Here is a 20680-nt window from a genome sequence, read left to right as displayed (position 1 = left end):
TTTTGAGTTTAGTTTTGTGCATAGTGTTAGAAAGTGGTCTAGTTTCATCCTTTTGCATGATGCTGTCAGCCTTTCCAGTACACCACTTATTGAAGACACTGTTTATTACCCAATGTACATTCTTTCCTCCTTTGTCACAAATTAATTGACCATATAGGTGTGGGTTTCTTTCTGGGCTCTCTATTCCGTTCCAAAGACCCATGTGTCTATTTTTGTGCCAGTTCCATACTGCTTGGGTTATTATAGCTACATCGTATATCTTGAAATCTGGATTGTGATACCTCCAGCTTTGTTCTTTCCCAAGATCACTTTGGTTATTTGGGGTCTTCTACGGTTCTGTACAATTTTGCGAATGTTTGTTCTAGTTCTTAAAAAAAATGCTGTCACTCTTCTCATAGGGACTGCGTTAAACTGTAGATTGCTTTGAGTGATATGGACATTTTGACAGTATTGCTTGTTTCAATTCATGAGGATGGAATATCTTTCCGTTTGTTTGCACCATCTTCAGTTTCCTTCATCAGTGTTCTATAATTTTGGAAGTACAGGTCTCTCACTTCCTTGGTTAGGTTTAGTCCTAGGTATTTTATTATTTTTGGTGCAGTTGTAAATGGGATTGTTTTCCTAATTTCTCTTTCTGTAGCTTCATTATTAGTGCAGAGAAATGCAACAGATTTCTGTATATTTTCTATCTTGTGACTTTACTTTTCTAGTAGTTTTATGTGTGTGTGTACAGTTTTTAGGGTTTTCTATATATTGGGTCATGTTGTCTCCAAAGAGTAAAAGTTTTAATTCTCCCTTCTCAGGTTGGATGCCTTTTATTTCTTTCTCTCATCTGTTTGCTGTGGCCAGGACTTCCGGTACTATGTTGAATATAAGTGGTGACAGTGGACATCCTGGTCTTGTTCTTGATCTTAGGGAAACGTTCTCAGTTTTTCACCATTCAGTATGATCTTTGCTGTGGGTTTGTCATATATGGTCTTTATTATGCTGAGATATGTTCCCTCTAAAGATATCTTCCCTCTAAACCTACTTTGTTGAGAGTTTTTTATCACAAGTGGATGTTGTACTTTGTCAGTTGCTTTTTCTGCATCTGTTGAGATGATCAAGTTTTTTTTTTTTAATGTTTATTTATTTTTGAGAGAGAGAGATACAGAGAGAGAGAGAGAGAGAGAGAGAGAGAGAGAGCGAGCACAAGCCAGGGGAGGAGCAGAGAGAGAGGGAGAGACAAAGCAGGCTCCACGGCTCTGAGCTGTCAGCACAGTGCCTCATGTGGGGCTCAAACTCACAGACTGTGAGATCATGACCTGAGCCGAAGTTAGATGTTTAACCAACTGAGCCACCCAGGCACCCCGAGATGATCAAGTTTTTTATCCCTTCTTGTGTTGACGTGATGTTTAAGGTTGATTGATTTGCATATATTCAATCACCCTTGCATCCCAGGAATAAATCCCACTTGACCATGGTGGATGATTTTTTTAATGTGTTATTGGTTTTGGTTTGCTAATATTTTGTTGAGGATTTTTGCATTGATGTTCATCAGAGATATCGGCCTTTGGTTTTCTTTTTTTTGTAGTATCTTTGCCTGGTTTTGGTATCAGGGTAATGCTAACCTCACAGAATGACCTTGGAAGCTTTCTTTCCTCTTGTAGTTTTTGAAATAATTTGAGAAGACTAGGTATTAATCTCTAATTTAAATGTTAGGTTGAATCCAACTGTGAAGGCCTCTGGTCCTGGACTTTGTTAGAAGTTTTTTGATAACTGATTCAGTTTCATTGCTGGTGATTGGTCTGTTAAAATTTTCTATTTCTTTCAGCTTTAGTTTTGGAAAGTTACATGTTTCTAGGAACGTATCCATTTTTTCAAGGTTGTCCAATTTGTTGGCGTATAATTTTTCATAATATTCTTATAATCCTTTGTATTTCAGTGTCTTGGTTGTTACTTCTCCTCTTTCATTTCTGATTTTATTTGAGTCCTCTCTTTTTTTTTCTTGATGAGTCTGGCTAAAAGTTTATCAATCTTGTTGATCTTTTCAAAGAACCAGCTTCTAGTTTCATCGATCTGTTCTATTGGTTTTTAGTTTCTATTTCATTTATTTCTTCTGTAATCTTTTGTTTACTTCCTTCTACTGGCTTTGTACTTTGTTCCTTTTTGAGCCCCTTGAAATGTAAGTTCCAGTTTTATATTTAAAATAATTGTGTGAAAATGTATATACTGTTTTATGGTTAATTTTTTCCTTGACATATCATGAATATTTTTCTGTGTTACTATAATACCACAGTATGTTTAACTGAATCTCTATTGTTGGAATTTTATGTTATTTCTCACTTTCCCATCTGAGTCATTGCTGCAATAAACATATAGGTAACTGTAACTTATTCCTACAGGTGGAGTTGTTTATTGGTGTATTATTCTTTTTTTAAAACAAATATTTAATTTTATTTTTTTTAATTTACACCCAAATTAGTTATCATACAGTGCAACAATGATTTCAGAAGTAGATTCCTTAATGCCCCTTACCCATTTAGCCCACCCCTCCCCACAACCCCTCCATAACCCTGTTTGTTCACCATATTTAAGAGTCTCTTGTGTTTTGTCCCCCTCCCTGTTTTTATATTATTTTTGCTCCCCTTCCCTTATGTTTATCTGTTTTGTCTCTTAAAGTCTTCATATGAATGAAGTCATATGATGTTTGTCTTTCTCTGACTAATTTTGCTTAGCATAATACCCTCCAGTTCCATCCACGTGGTTGCAAATGGCAAGATACCATTCTTTTTGATTGCTGAGTAATACTCCATTGTGTGTGTGTGTGTGTGTGTGTGTGTGTGTGTGTGTGTGTCTTCCTTTTCCATTCATCCATTGATGGACATTTGGGCTCTTTCCATAGTTTGGCTATTGTTGATAGTGCTGCTATAAACATTGGGGTGCATGTGTCCCTTCAAAACAGCATGCCTGTATCCCTTGGATAAATGCCTAATGGTGCAATTGCTGGGTCGTAGGGTAGTTCTATTTTTAGTTATTTGAGGAACCTCCATACTGTTTTCCAGAGTGGCTGCACCAGCTTGCATTCCCATGGTGTATTATTCTTTTAAAGCATTTTTGAATTTGGCCTGCTAATGCTTTGTTGAGGATTTTTGCAGCTGTGTTCATCAGAGATACTGGCACATAATTTTCTTTTTTTTTTTTTTATAGTGTCTTTGTCTGGTTTTGCTTTCAGGATAATGCTGGTCTTGTAGAATGAATTTGGAAGCATTCCTTCCTCTTCCATTTTTTGGAATAGTTTGAGAAGTATACTATGAACTCTTTAAATATTTGGTAGAATTTACCTGTGAAGCCGTCTGGTCTTAGACTTTGTTGGGAGGTTTTGGATTACGGATTTAATAGTATTACCAGTGATTATTCTATTCAGATATTTTATTTCTTCCTGATTCAGTCTTGGAAGACTGTATGTTTCTAAGAATTTATTCATTTCTTCCAGATTGCTCAAGTTGTTGGTGTATGTTGTTCATTTCAGTCTTTTGTATTTATGTAGTTGTAATTTCTCCTCTTTCATTTCTGGTTTTATTTATTTGGGCCCTCTCTCTTTTCTTCTTAATGAGCCTGGCTAAAGGTTTATCATTTTTCTCTTTTCCAAGAAACAGCTCCTACTTTCATTGGTCTTTTTTTATTTTTTTATTTGTGTGTGTGTATAATTTATTTATTTTTATTCTCCTCTTTGTTATTTCCTTCCTTCTACTACTTTGGGTTTTGTTTGTTATGCTTCTCCTAGTTACTCTGAATGTATGGTTAGATTGTTTCTTTGAGATCTTTCTTGTTTCTTGAGATAGTCTGTATCACTGCCCTCTTAGAACTGCTTTTGCCGCGTCCCATTGATAATGGAACATTGTGTTTCCATTTTAATTTGTCTCAAGGTATTTTTAAATATACTCTAGAATTTATTCATTGACCCAGATTATTTAGGAGTGTGTTGTTTAGCCACATTTGTGTTTTTTCCAGTTTTTTTCTTGTGAAAATTTCTAGTTTCGTATTGTTGTGTTTGGAAAGATGCTTAATATGATTTCAATCTTCTTAAATTTATTGAGACTTGTTTTGTTGCAAAAATGTCATCTAATCTGGAGAATGTTCCCTGGGCACTTGAAAAAAATGTGCATTCTGCTGTTTTGTTTTGGTTTTTTTTTTGAACTGTTATGTATATCTCTATTAAGTTTATGTAGTCTAAAGTTTCATTTAAGGACACTGTTTCCTTATTGATGTTCTGTCTGGATAATCTATCCATTGATGTAAATGGAATGTTAAAGTCACTTAATGTTATTATATTACTGTCAATTTCTCCCTTTATATCTGTTAATATTTGCTTTACATGTTCAGATGCTCCTGTGTTGGGTGCATAGATAAATACAGTCATATCCTCTCGATGGAGTGATCCATTTACCATTAAGTAATGCCCCTTCTATGTATTTTGTTATAGTCTTTGTTTTAAAGTCTGACGTAAGTGTTGCTGTGCCAGCCTTCTTTTCATTTCCATTTTCATGGAATGTCTTTTTTTCATCTCTTCATTTTCAGCCTGTATGTGCTTTTAGGTCCGAAGTGAGTCTCTTGTAGGCAGCATATAGAGGATCTTGTTTTTCTATCCAGCCCTTTGTCTTTTGATTGGAGCATTTAGTACAGTAACATTTAAAGTAATTATTGAGAGGTATGTGCTTATTGCCATTCTATTTTCTGGTTGTTTTTGTAGTTTGTCGCTGTTTCTTTTTTTTCTTTTTTTCCCCTTGGTTCCTTCCCTTGTGTTTTGATGATTTTAATTAGTGTAATGTTTGGCTTCCTTTCTCTCTCTCTTGCTCTCTCTTTAGATTTCTTGTAGGTTTTGGTTTGCAGTTATCATGAGGTTTGTGTATGACAAACCTACGTATACAGTAGTCTACTTTAAGTTGATGGTCACTTAAGTTTGGACACATTCTAAAAGCATCACATTTTATTCTCCCTTGCCACATTTTCTGTTCTTGACATCATATTTTATATATTTTTATTTTGTGTACTCCTTAGCCAATTGTTCTAGGTCTGATTCGTTTTACTACTTTTGCCTTTTAACCTTCACACCAACTTTATAAGTGGTCGATCCACTACTTTTACTACGTGTTTACTTTCACCATTAATATTTGTTTCTGTTACAATTTTCTTACTCGTAGTTAAGACTTTTTCTTTTCTGCTTAAAGAAATCCTTTTAACGTTTCTTGTAAGACCTGTTTAGTGCTAATGAACTCCTTTAAGTTTTATTTGTCTGGGGAACTCTTTACGCCTCCAATTCTGAGTAGGTCTTGGTGGGAAGATTGTTCTTGATCGTAGGCCTTTTCTTCAGCACCCTGAATATATGTCTTTTCCTTATGGCCTGCAAAGTTTCTGCTGAAAAGTCAGCTGATGTATGTAACTTGTATGTCATTAGTTGCTTTTTTGTTGCTGCTTTTAAGATTCTCTCTTTATAATTAATTTTTTACAGTTTAATTATAATATGTCTTCATGTGAAGCTCATTGGGTTCATCTTGCTTGGGACTCTGATTCCTGGACTTGTATGTCTGTTTTCCTTCCCAAGTTAGAGAAGTTTTCAGCTATTATTTCTTCACCAAAGTGTTCTGTCCCTTTCTCTCTGTTCTCCTTTCTGGGATACCTATAATGTTAATGTTTTATGCTTAATGTTGTCTAGAGATCTTTTAAACTATCTTTATTAAAATTTTTTCTCTCTTTCACTTGGATGGTTTCCACTCCTCTGTCTTCCAGATCACTGATTTGTTCTTCTGCATCCTCTAATCTGATGTTGATTCTCTCCAGTGTATTTAAAAAAATTTTTTTTAATGTTTATTTATTTTTGAGAGAGAGAGACAGACAGAGTGCGAATGGGGGAGAGGCAGAGAGAGAGGAAGACAGAGAATCGGAAGCAGGGTCCAGGCTCTGAGCTGTTAGCACAGACCCTGACATGAGGCTTGAACTCATGAACAGCGAAGTCATGACCTGAGCCGAAGTCAGATGCTCACCTAACTGAGCCACCCAAGTGTGCCATCTCTGGTGTATTTTTGAAATTTCATTTATTGTAGCCTTCAGTTCTGATTAGTTCTTTTTAACATTTTATTTTTATTTGTTGACATTCTCACTGTTCATCTATTATTTTTCTGAGCCCAATTAGCACCTTTATGACCATTACTTTGAACTCTTTATTAGGCAGATTGCTTATCTCTACTTCATTTTGTTCTTTTCCTGAGGTTTTGTCATATTCCTCTGTCTCCTCATTTTGTCTGACTCTCTGTTTCTATGTATTACGTAGATCAGCTATGTCTCTCAATCTTGAAGGAACGGCCTTAAATAGTAGGTGTCCTCTGGGTCCCAGAAGAACAATCCCCCCAAAGCCACCAGAACCAGGCACTCCAGGGGTGATCCCTGTGTGATCTGTAGGCACCTTCTTGTGGCTGGGCTATAGCTGCTGCAGGGCTGCTGGTGAACAGAGTTGTAAGCACTAGTTTTGACTTTTGTGGTTGTACTGGTGTGTGTGGCAGTCCCCCCTCCTCATGGTGTGATTCACTTAAAAATTTTTTTTTAAATTTTTTTTCACATTTATTCATTTCTGAGAGACAGAGAGAGACAGAGCATGAGCAGGGGTGGGGGTGGGGGGGCAGAGACAGAGGGGGACACAGAATCTGAAGCAGGCTCCAGGCTCCGAGCTGTCACCACAGAACCCGATGTGGGGCTCGAACTCACAAACCATGAGATCATGACCTGAGCTGAAGTCAGACGCTTAACTGAGCCACCCAGGTGCACCCCCCCCCAATTTTTTCTTAATGTTTATTTGTTTTTGAGAGACAGAGTGCGAGTTGGGGAAGGGCAGAGAGAGAAAGAGACACAGAATCTGAAGCAGGTTTCAGACTCCAAGCTGTCAGCACAGAGCCCTATGTGGGGCTTGAACCAATGAACAGCGAGATCAGGACCTGAGCTGAAGTCAGACGTTTAACCGACTGAGCCACCCAGGCCCTGCGCTGTGATTCACTCTGAGGGGCAACGGTCCAGGCCAAGGCTACTCACCAAGTGTGGTAGGCATAGCAGGAGTTGCACTGGGGTTACCAGTCCTAGCTGAGGCCACCTCCTGGGTGAGGCAGAGTGACAGCCATTTTGGTGGGTCAGCTACTGGTCAGGTGGGTCCACAGGGTAATGTGGAGGTGGGGTGAGTGGGCTGGCAAGGTAGATGGAATGTGTCAGAGATGGCACCCACCAGTGCCGGCCCAGCTAGATAGAGGGAGAATAAAATAAAATGACCTTACCGGCCTTCCCCTCTTAAAGAACATCCCTACAGATCCCTGCTCCTACAGTCCATGCCTTAAAATTAGTCAATAAATCTCTTTCACATATGGCCCAGGCACTGTTCAAACTGCTGCCTCTGTGCTAGGTCTCGGTGTGAGTAACTTGTGTTCAAGCCCTTGAAAAGTAGAGTTTTGGCTTCCTATTGTCTCTGGCTTTCTTGAGGTTAAACGTTGGTTTTCAAAGCAAGACATTCCTGGCTTTTGTCTTCCTGTTGCAGGTCCCCAGCGCTGAGGTAGCTGATGTGGAACTTGAACCCCTCAGTGCTCAGGGATTACCTCCTCTCTGTGCCAGGGGTGTGAGCCCTCACTATATCGTGTCTTTGACCCTTCTCCTCCTCTTAATGTGCCTTTTTCTTTATATCTGTGGTTGTTTTGGAGCTGCTCTGCTGGTCTCCCAGTTGTTCCCGAAGAGAGTTGTTCTTATGTAGTTGTTTTGTTGTGTCTGTGAGAGGAGGTGCGCTCAGGGTTTTTCTTCTCTGTCAACTTGATCCCATCCTCTGACTTCTTTTTTAAGAATACAGAAGAATCCGGCATAAGTTGTTGTAGTAGAAAAGTCCTGAGTCACATTCACAGACATTAACATAACCTGTTGTTGGGATAGAAATACTGGAGTTATATTGCAAGCATTTTGAGGAGGTCCTTGGATAGTCCTCAAACATACAGGAGGGGGGATGGAGGGAGGCAGGGTGAGAGAGCGAGAGGGAGGGAAGGAAGGAAGCAGAGAGAGAGGGAGGGACCTTTCAGCTTAGTTTCTGATACTGAAACTGTATTCATTTCGTTTCTCATTTTGCATATTTGGTTCTCTACTAGTTTCTCATACATATTTCTTTTCATCATCTTTTTCTTTTATATCATAAACTGTGAAACTTTGATATGTTTTACCAGCTGTCTGTTTCCCAGGGTTTGTACTTTGTTGATATGGCTCTATTCCCAGCATATCATGGAGCTGTTATTTTCTGACACATTCTTAAAAAGCAGCTTAAACACAAGGCCCTGTACAAACACTTGAAACACGAACAAGCAAATACACATGAATCTTGATCTCCTTTGATGCTTGGCATAGCACCTTGCCTGTGGTAGAAACTAAATAATTAATTTTCGAAGTGCATGTTGAATAAGGAGGATTTTGGATTGCATCTTTTTTCTCTCGCTCCTTGTGCTTCTCTTTTATGTCAACAGAGGCAACACGGTCTCCAATGCACAATATCTGGGATCGTACAGTTGAGTGGCCCGGGGAACATCACTTAAACTTCAAATTCTTCTCCTGTGGTTCCAACACTTACATGGGAAAGTTAGCTAGCCTCTCCGGTCTTAGTTCGCCCACCTGCAACTTGGGGAGGATAATAACATCTGTTTCATAAAGATTTTATGAGGATGAAATTAGTCAAAATCTATAAAGGGATTAAAACAGTGCTTAACACATATTAAGCGTTACTTAAGTTTTAGCCATTATTTGACCATCTCCATCTCATGGGATTGAGAAAAAGTCATGTGTACCTTACGTTCTCTCCATTACAGACTAGATGTTTAATAACTAGTTGTTTTCCTGCTCTTGTTCCATTTAATTACTAACTGATTTTTTTTTAATTTTTATTTATTTATTTTGAGAGAAAATGCAAGTGAGGGTGGGGCTCACAAACCGTAAGATCATGACCTGAGCCAAAATCAAGCATTCAGATGCTCAGCCAACTGAGCCACCCAGATGCTCCACTTACTTATTGAACTGTTAACTTGCTGTTGAAATAGACAATAGGCTATCACAAATATTACTCAGCTAATTAAATCAGATCTTGCATGTTTTTGATTGTGGGGTATGTGTGTGTGTATGTGTGTGTCCATATTTAGCAGGATTTGCAGGTTCGTTAGAGGCATCATCTCTTAGTCAGAATTCCTTGACTTCATTTCAGTAGGATGGAAATCCATGCTGTTTTCATTTATGAACATTTGTAATCTGAGTCTTTGTGACACTAGGATTAGAAGCTCTACTGTTCCCAGTTGGAAGACTTTGGACAAGGTACTTCTCTAAGTTTGTGTCCTCATCAGTAAAAGAGGAAAAATAGTACCTCCCTCCTAATGTGGTCACGAAAAGCAGAGGGCCATCATAATAGCTATATACAAAATGTCTGAAGCACTCACTCTGTGCCACACACTGTTCTAAGTCTTGAACTTATCCAAAAGGCTTAGTTCAAAGCCTGCACTCCCAAGCGTTAGCTGTTGTTGTTGTTAATTCAAGTCTGAGGAAGTAGGTGTAGCCAGAATGTAGAAGGCATGAGCTCCAAGTCTCCTAGCTAAGGAGTCTCAAGGTCATGGTGGTGGAGTTGGGGTTTGAATCCTGTCAATGTGTCTCCAAAGTCCAAGATCTTATGCCTCCCATGACTGCTGCCTGTCACCGTAGACCTCTGCCCACCTGCGTTCCAGTCAAAGATGTCTTTGCCAGGCACCAAGCTGCCTTTTGTCTCTTTTCAGGGGATCTCATTCCTTTGGAATGCATGCCCCCTATTTTGTGCATGTGAAAGTCCTTCTCTTCACCTAAGATTCTCTCAGTCCTGAAGCTTTGCTGGTTACCCTCCTTGGCCTGCCCATGACATTTTGTATAGAGGGAACTTGAGAGAAGCACGCTACTTAAGTATCATTGTGTCTCTTACTGTGCACTTCAGAATCTCCCATTTAACTTCTGCTCATTAAGTATTTATGGGACTGGTGACTAGTTATTTTGTAATCAAGGGCTTACCTCCTGCCCTTGGCTTGTAGGGTCTAGGGAAAGGATAGGAGCATAGACCCTACCACCCTTACCTGGTCACTGCCCCAGGTGAGATCAACAGTGGTCCCTAAGTTTGAGAGCTGTCAACCTCCTCCTCTATGCCATCCCATGATATAGCGTCCCTACCTACCCCTCCAGAAGAGAGTAGGATGGGCAACACACTCGAAGCTTCGAGCCTCCATTGATGGGAATGGACTGTGTGTAAAGGCCACGGGACCTCCCCGGAAGACATACACACATGATGCACACACATACATAGTTCTAAATTTTGAATACTCTTTGAAATGTTGACTTGTCCTTCACTGAGCTCACTGTGGGTCAGGTCTGGAACTGCATGTTTGGAAGAGAAAGACCTAAGCTGAGCCAATTAGTGTAAATTCTACTTAATCTTAAATATACTTTTGGGGGGCACTTGGTCACAGCACCTTTTTGCTCCACTCAAACTTTACACCATCCACTGTTCTGGGGATTTGTTAAGTGTTGCAAGAAAAGGGGACAGTACTTGGACGAAGGGTCTCCCAGGGCTTTGCAGGGCTCATTGAGTCCTTGTCTCCACTTCGTCCTGCAGACTCTGCCCCCAGAGGCCTTAGGTCATAGTCCACCCCTTTGGGGAAACCGCTGCTGGGACTATGTGAGACCATTAGAAGAAATGGACATTTTAAATCCAGGCATTTAAACTGTAATCCTACTAAATAATTTGTTTCCTGTTTTATATTGTTTGCATACAAGAGGGGGTGGAAAAATCCAGAAATGTTTTCCAGTGCATTTCCTTCCTTCCACCCCCAATCCTGCTAAAGATACAGCATGCAGATTTCATGGTGGTAGGGTTATTCCCAAGTGCTAAATTTCTTTGTGCCCAATTACTTTCCTAGTAGGAATGGCATCTAATACTTTCTATCACTACGATGCTAGCAAATGTTGGGTCCACGGAAGGTGCTTGATACGTTGATCAATTAAATGCTGATTTTGTACCCCAGTTCTGAGCTCTATAGGGAATGTGGTCAGATATTTTGGTACACCTAGGAAGACATCCACCTCCATTTTCTTTCCACCTTTCTACTTTTTTATCTGCTGAAAGCCGGCTGTATCCTCACAATTGAAATTACATTTTTGGTCATTGCCAAACACTTTCATTCTGCCAAATGAAGTGTGTGTGGGAGGGAGGGGCAGGAATCTCTTGTAAAGGTATCTGATGCTTTCGAGCATCTGTTTCTTGAATCTTCCTTTTTGATGATACCTTTTCCTGATTCTTCTGTCCTCTGTCTACCTTTTCTTGCCCTGGTGGACTCTAGTTTGCTCTAGATTTTGTCCTCAAACTTCTCTTCTTCTCTATGCTTTCCCTTGTTGAGTTCATTCTTTCTTTTAGCTTCTCCTCTTACTCCTTTGTAGATGACTCCCCCAAATACAAATCTAGCGCTGTTTTATCTCCTCTGTGACTCAGCCTGTGTTTCCAAGTGCCACATCAACTGGCATCCACACTTCGGTGACCCACATTTCATCACAAATTCAAAGTCTTCAATGGTGGCTCTATTATTTTGCCTGCCCTAGTCTCCTCTCTCTTCTCAGTGATTCCGTCTCGGTTGGTTAAAGCCCAGTCTTTCTAACACACAGAAATACAAATTGAGTGGTCATTACTGATATATCTCTTTCTTCCACCTCTTATACCCAGTCTGTCATAAATGTCCCCCAGAAAAACATGCATTAAATTTGGTTCTGTTCCTCTGCCAGCACCCGGCCCGGCCCCAGCACTGGCCGCGCCGTTCATCACAGGAACAGGCTCTCAGTCTCCCCCTCTTCCTCCTGCCTCTCCCTCGCCCACCTCATGCGCTGGCTAAGGTGCCGTCACTTCCCACCTCCACACCTGAGGGTGGTCCCTGCTGCCTGTTCTCAACCAAATGCCCCGTGACTCCCAACCCCCTCCCTCTGTGTCCTCTGTGGCGAATACGTTAAATCCTCAAATGGGTATTGAGTGCCTTCCACCCACCACGCACTCAGGCCGTGGGGGTGCAGCAAGAGGAGCAGACCAGGTTGGTCCCAGCCCTCCCGGGACTGTAGTTTCCTGAGCAAGTGAGCTCACTGCCCCTGCCTCTCCACCCCCGTCTTTAAAGGTCCGGCGTGTCTCACTTCCTCCCCAAAGCTGCCTTCAGCCTCTTCAACCCACGGGGATAAATCCCTTTTCAGAATTCCTATTGTCCTCGTTTACTTATTCTCTGATCCTTTCGTGTATATTAGTTTTAACTACCTACCTGGACTGTAATGTCCTTGAGGTCCACTGTTTTTTATTTGCTGTGCTATCTCCGCTGTGGGGTATGTATTATGTGTCTGTCATTATTGTAGTGGTATTCACAATAATTACTACTAGTAATTACTGCAATTATGTGCAATTAAGCCACCGTTAGAAGAATGCAATGAATTTGTTATGGCATGCAGAACTTTACATGTGTTTGCTTCTCTGATGAGTACATACTTCACTCACTTAAGTAATTGACTCAGCGTCCACTAGCTGTGGGTCTCAGGGAAGTCACTTCTTTCTGAGACTCAGTTTCTTCATCTGCAGTGCTGAGAGCTGGACGCCTTTTTCTTTTTTTCCCACACATCACTGGATGGGTGCCTTCTCTTTAAGGTTCCTTCCACTTCCAACCCTGTGGTTCAATTCAATTTCACTCCACTCATTTCTAGGGAATCTTTACTGTGTACTGTGCACAGATTTGTTGCTGAGGGAATATAAAACAAATATGGCCCAGTCCCCGCCCTCAGAGTTTTTGCCATCCATTGTAATAACAGGAAGCCATGGGTATCCGAGGGATAGAGAACAAGGGAGCTAATTACGTCATTAGGAGAAAGCGAGAGTTGATTCTAATTAAAAGCTTCCTGAAGGGGGAGAGATTTCCGTTCCCTTGAAAGGAGGTAGTTGATGGTGTGGGAGTACAGAGGCCCTGGTGGGGAAAGCAGCTATTCAGCGGTGAACCAGAACAGGGCTGTGTTGAGGATCAACCAACCAGACATTGGTTGTGTGCTAAATTTAGTGTGGCTACCTCACTGACGGTGTTGCAAAGCACAACAGGAGAATTTCAGCTACGTCACAAAAGTATGTGGATCTCAGAGGGGTGAGCCATTTGGCTATTTGAGATGCATCCTTGGGTTAAAACCATTTATATTGGCATGCCCACATGCAGAGGCTCATAAGCCACAGGGGAATATGTCTCCCGTTGATGATACATCTGGATTCCTGTCACAACATAATACACTGAATCACCATTATCATCAGCTAGTGATAGAGTTCAATATTAATATTTATGTCTCTCCTTATTCCAGAAGGAACTGAAGCAGTTTGCAAATATATTCACATGAACAAGCTAAAAATGCAAGAGTTGCAAAATGAGAAAATATAAGTAGAAATAATAGTGTGAGGTCAGAGGAAAGTTAAATGCTCAAACGTTCTAAGCACTGTACCAGAGGTGGGCTGCATAACTGGGGCTTAGTAAATCTTAGCAACCAAGCATTTTTCCCCTAAAGTTTTTATTTATTTATTTATTTATTTATTTATTTTATTAAAAAAAATTTTTTTTAATGTTTTATTTATTTTTGAGACAGGGAGAGACAGAGCATGAACAGGGGAGGGTCAGAGAGAGGGAGACACAGAATCTGAAACAGGCTCCAGGTTCTGAGCTGTCAGCACAGAGCCCGACGCGGGGCTCGAACTTACGGACCGTGAGATCACGACCTGAGCTGAAGTCGGCCGCTTAACCGACTGAGCCACCCAGGCACCCCTATTTATTTATTTTTTAATGTTTATTTATTTTGGGGAGAGAGAGGGAGAGTCGGGGAGAGGGGCAGAGAGAGAGGGAGACACAGAATTCGAAGCAGGCTCCAGGCTCTGAGCTATCAGCACAGAGCCCAACACGGGTTTCCAACCCATGAACCGTGAGATCATGACCTAAGCCAAAGTCAAATGCTTAAGTGACTGAGCCACCCAGGAGCCCTGAAAGTTTGCATTTTTATTATGAAATGTGGCATCTCAAAGATCCCAAGCTTATGTTCAGAACCTTCTCTTTATTGATCCAAGAGATTTTCACAGTGGCCCACAGTGTGTGCTTTCATTCATGTTGACTGCTCTTTAAGTGCGTTCATTAGGAGCAAAGGCTCTTTGGCTGACTTTCTGTGGCTGCGTTGCTAATGGACCAGTGATTTTACTTAGGGAAACTCTGGCACTGAAGTGGAAGAGAATCCCCTCTCGTTATAAAATGTAAACGTCATGTCTTCCTTTTAGAAGCTTCTCTCTCTGACCACCCCCTACCCTTCCACACACTTTTCCCCCAAACATGCTGTTACTAGTTTGTGCCGCTTGAGAGAGGCCAGCCCACAGAGCCAGGGGGATTTGCGGTGGGGAACAGCAGAGGGGAGAGCACCTGCTGGGGGCCCCCCCGCATGAGCTGGCTTCGCTTCCATTGACAGCGTGAGGCAGCACGAGCGCTATGGCCAGCTGACTCTGGTCAACTCCACGGCCGCGGACACGGGCGAGTTTAGCTGCTGGGGACAGCTCTGCCAGGGCTACGTCTGCAGGAAGGACGAGACCAAAACCGGCTCCACCTACATCTTTTTTACAGGTAAACCGTTGGGCGTGTCGGTGGGACGCTTCGGTATTCTGGACTTGGCCCAGAGGTACAGGTTCCAACTGGGTGCCGAGTACCTAATAGTGATGATCAGAGCGCTCCCTGTGTGCCAGGCTCTGTCAGTTTATGTCCGTTATTTCGTGTAAGTCTCCCCAGTGACCCTCCAGGGGAAGCACTCCTGTCATTTCTCTTGTATTCGTTGGGAAGTAGAGTTTTAGCGAAATGAAATACCTCCTTAGGGTCACACAGGTAAGTGGTGGTACTAGGATTCGAACCCGGGCTGATTCCTGAGTCTGTACCTACGTTGGCCAATATGGCAGCCACTAGGCATGTGTGACTATTTACATTTAAGTGAAAATGGTTTAAAATTAAACCCCTTAAAACTCACTTTCTGAGGGCCACTCGCCCTGTTTCACGTGCTCCATTGCCACATGCGGCTCGTGGCTCTCCTGGACGTTGCAGACAGGGACCACGTCCGTCATTACAAAAAGCTCTACTGGGCAACATTGCTGTGCACGTGTAGTCACTGTGCTCTCAGGGCCCATGATGACCTCTCTAGAGCCTCCATGGCCGTACGATGCTTCGCTAAAGGCCTCCTCGTATTTGTTCTTAGCGTACTGTGAGCTGAAGTTTTGGGGGCACGATTCCCAAAGCCTGTGGGCTTTGTGGCTCCAGCCCCGATCCCTGCGCTGAGTGAAGGGCCTAAAAATGCACAATGCTTGCTTCGTGTCCAGGCAGGGGCTCTCATGAGCGCTGTCTACATCCTGACTCCCTCCGCCTTTCGGACCTACAGTGACTTAGGCCTAGGACCCAAATGATCTTCTGCGCTGGCCATTAATGAATGCTAGCAAAATCTCGAATGTCTCCCCCCCTCCCACCCACACAGCTCCTCTCCAGCCAGAAGATGCATTAGCAGAGCACTCTACCGTGTTGGAGTCACATGTATCTCGTTTCATTTTTACCACACCCCTAGGAACTAAGTAGAAGCTACTTGACCATCTCTGTTTTAGCAATAATGATGCTGACGCTGAGACCTTGAAGGGCAAGGTGACTTGGTCAGGGTTCCATGACTGGTAACGGGGAGTAAAGAGTCAGTCCCTGTTTTTCTGACCTGGGATCTTATGTTCTTACTGCCCTAATCTGTTTCTAGGACAAGGTGGTGGGTAGATTGATAGACAGGGAGAAAGACACTAGCTAGCATCACTGGTGTTGTCAGGCGAATGGCTAACAGTTGTTCATAGGTAATCCCTTCTGATCCTCATTCTGGAATGTGTTGCACAGACTTGCTCATGTGCCTTTAGAGCCTGTTTTTCTGGACAAGGACTGATACCCTATTTCACACTGCAGATTCAAGATTCTTTGCCATGATTAGCACTATCGTGTCCTTCTAAAAGATTGGATTTTGAATTGAAAGTTTGAACTGAAGACTTCGCTTGAGCCGAATGCCCCATGAAGGTTAAAGAGCTCTCTTTGAGTTTTGGAGCTAGGTCCTCGTTCTTAATTTATGGGCAGCTCTTTAGGGAATCAGAGGAAGGCTAAAATATTTACCAAACTATTTACTTCAATTGTGAAGAAACTTGGATCAAAAAGGGGCATGACCTAATGTGTTGTATCATTTTCTCTTTTCTCAATAGCAAGCCAAGAGGCCAGTTGGATTTTCAGTCCAGGGTTTAGCATTTGTCTCTTCAGGCATGGGTGGGTTTGCAAAACCAAGATGAGCTGTTTCGGAAGCTGAGCCTCCTGCTCCTGGCTCTGATTCTTTCAGAACATATGCTTCCCCACGACCCACGTAGAGAAACGTCTGGCATTAATTATGTTTGTAGGTTTCCCAGAGTTTGGTTGCAAACACCGTGAAGCCTCTTTTCGACTGTTGTTAATTTGCGTGGTTTTTGATTAAGCAACTGCCACATATTATAATGACTCTTTATCCGAGAGGCTCTCAGAAGGTTTTTCTTTTTATTGAAGTATAATATATACAAAGAAAACTACACAAGTCATAAGTAAATTAACCTCAAATGAATGCACATATTAACTACCATCCAGATCAAGGAGGAGAACACTACTGGCAGTAGAGCTTTCTCATAGCAAAAGGCTTGGGCTCCAATGATCGTATGTAGTGAAACCACATTAATGAGAATTTTACTAAATATGGGGCTTGTTGAAATTTGGACTTTGTAGCCTATTTGATTTTTTTTTGAAATCTAAATTTCCATGTGCTTAGTTTTCTTAAAGTAACGCTTAGCATTGACTTGAATACATACAAACATGTTTGCAGGAGGCATGTGTACTCTAAATTTTTTTAAATGAACTTCAGTAAAGTTTTTTGTTGTTGGTAGATGGAATCTGCTTACGAATTTTTTTTTTTTTCTGTTAAAGCAACTGGTGAGGTCACTTCTTTCAAAGATTGTTTTACAGTAACAAGAAGTAAGACCACATTTTTGTGTTCTAGAATTTGGATTGTTCACTTAATCTACTGGTTTTGTTTATTGGTTCAGTTTCCTCTGTAAAACAAAAGAAAAGTTACTTCTAAATCTTAGAATCAGAAATTCCTGAAGGGCTTTTGTTCAAAAGCTATCTTTAGTCCTAGAGATTCTGTTCTCTCCAAATGGGGATGTGGAAGCAGAGATTAAGTTGACCCATCCAAGGCCATGTAGACTTACTCTGTGTGAACACATGGGTGTTAGAAACAACATTGACCAAGGTGCCTCTTAACTAAGCCTGAAAGTCAATCTATCATGAATGTGGCGCACATCACCCAGCCTGATAGAAAGCCTTGCAGAAGATGGAGGTTCCCTGAGCCATGGCATACTCCTTGATCTCAGAGCCGGGGAAGGACCTCCATGTCGGTGAACTTGGCACTCCCAGCCAAAGAAATCTTGGCCCACGGAGACATTTGATGTTGTGTCTGAGAATAGGTCACCAACCTAAAACAGCACATGAATGTGGCACAAAGAGGGCTGGTGAAGGAAAAAGCCAGGAATAATGATTTGTATCAGGAACGTTGTGGGAAAAACATAGGAAACAATTAAATGTTGGGGTATGATCAAGTTCAAAGATTTCTCTTAGCAATTCCTGTAGCATTCCCTCACACTAGCATCCAGAACACAGAGGATTCAACGTGCCATGCCAAAAGAAAATTAAAAAAAAAAACAACTCTAACCCACAGTCCCTTGAGCATCCTGAGGAATGAATGTGTGGGCAACCCAGTCCTCGTTTCTCTCACTTCTGTAAGAGCCAGTGCCATCATCTAGAACTTAAGGTATAGGGATAATGATTTCAGGGGAAACTGGAGGATGTAAGAAACGGACTGAATTCCCCAGCCCAGAGTTAGACAAGCAGAATTCAGAACCTGAGGCCACTGGGCCCCTCATCTGTCCTTCCTTAATTCTCTATTAGCTGTGGCAGGAACACCGTCCTCTGGGCTGTAAGGACAGGTGAGGGTACCAGTGCCCTCAGTGACCCGGGCCTCCCAGAGGCTCTGCTGTGCTGGAGAACTGTTCCAGTGACTGAGTACAGGCTTTGGGGCTTCTCCAGAGACACAGCAAATTGTTCACAAGGTTTTGTTTTTTTTTTAAATGTTGATTTGTTTTTGAGAGAGCAAGCCAGGGAGGGGCAGAGGGAGGGGGACAGAGGATCCAAAGCAGGGTCTGTGCTGCAAGCACTGAGCCCCGATGGTGCTGCCGCGGGGCTTGAACTCAGGAACCATGCGATCGCTGACCTGAGCCGAAGTTGGAGGCTCAGCTGACTGAGCCACTCAGGTGCCCCTGCTCACAGGTTTTAAAACTGCTCTTAACCTAAGGAAACCCGTCTCCTTCCCTGCTTCTTTATTGGGGTAATTCATGGGCCTGATTTGGGCTTCAACTAATACCTTTTTGTTGCCTTTAAGGAGATGGGAAGTAAAATCTTTTTTTACAAAAAAGGAAAAGCATTGAAGAGTAGCTTTTTCTATGCGAAAAGACTCAGTATCTGAGTATATTGCCAGTCCCCTCTCTGTGCCCGTAGAATGTAAACATTCTTCAAGCGCTCTTACCTTGTTTCTCCGTTAAAAACAAACCTCTGTCTTTCCCTTCGCAGAGAAAGGAGAACTCTTTGTACCTTCTCCCAGTTACTTTGATGTTGTCTACCTGAACCCGGACAGGCAGGCTGTGGTTCCTTGTCGAGTGACTGTCCCGTCGGCCAGAGTCACCCTCCACAGGGAGTTTCCTGCCAAGGAAATCCCAGCCAATGGGACAGACATTGTTTACGACATGAAGAGGGGCTTTGTGTATCTGCAACCTCATTCCGACCACCAGGGGGTGGTCTACTGCAAGGCGGAGGCTGGGGGCAAGTCTCAGATCTCAGTCAAGTACCAACTACTGTATGTGGAAGGTAAGCCTGCCCTAGACTTCAGTCTCTTCCAGCCGGCCCGTCTCAGGCACTGCTCTTCCAAACTATGGATGGAAATCAGGAGGCACAGAATGCTGTTCTTAAAGGCTCCTCTACTGCACTGCCATTTCTAGAACTGCCTGTGACCCTGAGCTAACACCCCTTGACTCCCTTCACCCATTGCCCCCTCTAGTACTATATCTCTGTGATGTATCAGCAATTCTCCAGTTCTTCCAGCCTCTTAGAACATCTTCTGTGATGAGAGCATCCTCTTTGTTGTGACCCAAATCTGTGGTCTCCTAAGAGCACCATCCCTCGCCAACTGAAGGTCAAGCTCTTCTTGTGTCTCTTCCCCCTTCCTCACCCTCGTTCTCTCATTTGCTCTTAGGAACCTCTGCTCCTCCGAGTCTCGTGGCTCCACCAGCTTTTTCTTCTCCTTTCCATTCATTCCCCTCATTAGCTCATTGTCCTCCTTGTCACTGGGTGACGTCGACATCCACTTGGAGCTCATCCACCTAGTTCACTGACTGCCTCGACCCTCCACCTCAGGCACCCCTCCCTCCCTCAGCCGCACCTTCAGCCTGCCCACAGCTCCACCTGCTCCGACTTGAGAATCACTCACTGAGTCAGACACCAACGTGATGAATGACCTCATCCTTGCCCAGATTGTTGCTCAGTGTTCACTGACTCCTGTGTGTCTGTCCTCATCTTTGCCGTCCACCCCTGCATTCCCCTCTGCTCTCCCGCCCTCCCCACCCACCCTGCTTGGGGTCCAGGACTCGACATGGCTATGCTCTCTGCCCGTGCCCTCAAGTCTTTGCCCGCCTGTTGTCTTCCCACTGTCCAGGGAAATACCTCCCTAGAGCACATACTTGTACCCTTTCTCCATGCCGAGGGCTCCTGGAAAATCCCATGGATGTGTAAATTCAGTCTCTTCCGATTGGCCTAACTCCCCACTTTTTGAAAGGATTGAAGTATGCTCAAATCTCTCCATTAAACATTGAACTGTTTTTAATGTGATCATTTTAATGTTTATTTTTGAGACAGAGAGAGAAACAGAGTACAAGCAGGGGAGGGGCAGAGGGGCAGAGAGAGAGAGGGAGACACAGAATCCGAAGCAGGCTCCGAGCTGTCAGCACAGAACCTGATGCTGGGCTCGAACTCACCAACTGTGAGGTCATGACCTGAGCCGAGGTTGGACGCTTAACTGAGTGAGCCACCCAGGTACCCCTGGGTTCCCACTTTTCTTAGAACTCTAGTCAGAATCTTCCATGTGGGCTGAGGTGCCCTCGGCCCTCTGCCCTGCTCCACAGCCTGCCTGGCCTTGGTCTACCTCACAGCGGAAGCTCACACAGTGATTCCCCAGGTGACTTCTTGCTTCTCCCTCCGTGCCTGGCAAGCTCACCCTTCAGGTTTTAGTTCAAACATTGTTCCCTCAAGGAAGCCATTCTTGCTTTTCAGGCTACTCTGAACTTGCAGAACATGCTGGTCTTCTTCATAGTACAACCCAAGTTGAACATTAACTATCCAACTGTTTAGTGTCTGCCTCCTTCAGACCATGAACAGAGGTCCCCAAGGGCTCAGAGACCATGTCTGTGCTGTTC

The 20680-nt window shown here is 42.9% G+C and overlaps 1 protein-coding gene across 2 annotated transcripts in view; it reads left to right on the top strand.

Annotated features, from left to right (window-relative positions):
• PDGFRL (platelet derived growth factor receptor like) overlaps positions 1–20680 on the top strand; it is a 70603-nt gene that overhangs the window by 47121 nt on the left and 2802 nt on the right. For both annotated transcript variants that reach the window (XM_047856258.1, XM_047856259.1), the window contains exons 3-4: positions 14554–14705; positions 18786–19079. In XM_047856258.1, the coding sequence (XP_047712214.1) occupies positions 14554–14705; positions 18786–19079 (446 nt within the window). The remainder of the gene's footprint in view (positions 1–14553; positions 14706–18785; positions 19080–20680) is intronic.

This window comes from Prionailurus viverrinus, chromosome B1, assembly GCF_022837055.1.
Source record: "Prionailurus viverrinus isolate Anna chromosome B1, UM_Priviv_1.0, whole genome shotgun sequence".
In the NCBI taxonomy this organism is placed as follows: domain Eukaryota; kingdom Metazoa; phylum Chordata; class Mammalia; order Carnivora; family Felidae; genus Prionailurus; species Prionailurus viverrinus.
The sequence above is the reverse complement of the archived record's forward strand: the minus strand, read 5'-3'. Positions and strand labels throughout refer to the sequence as shown.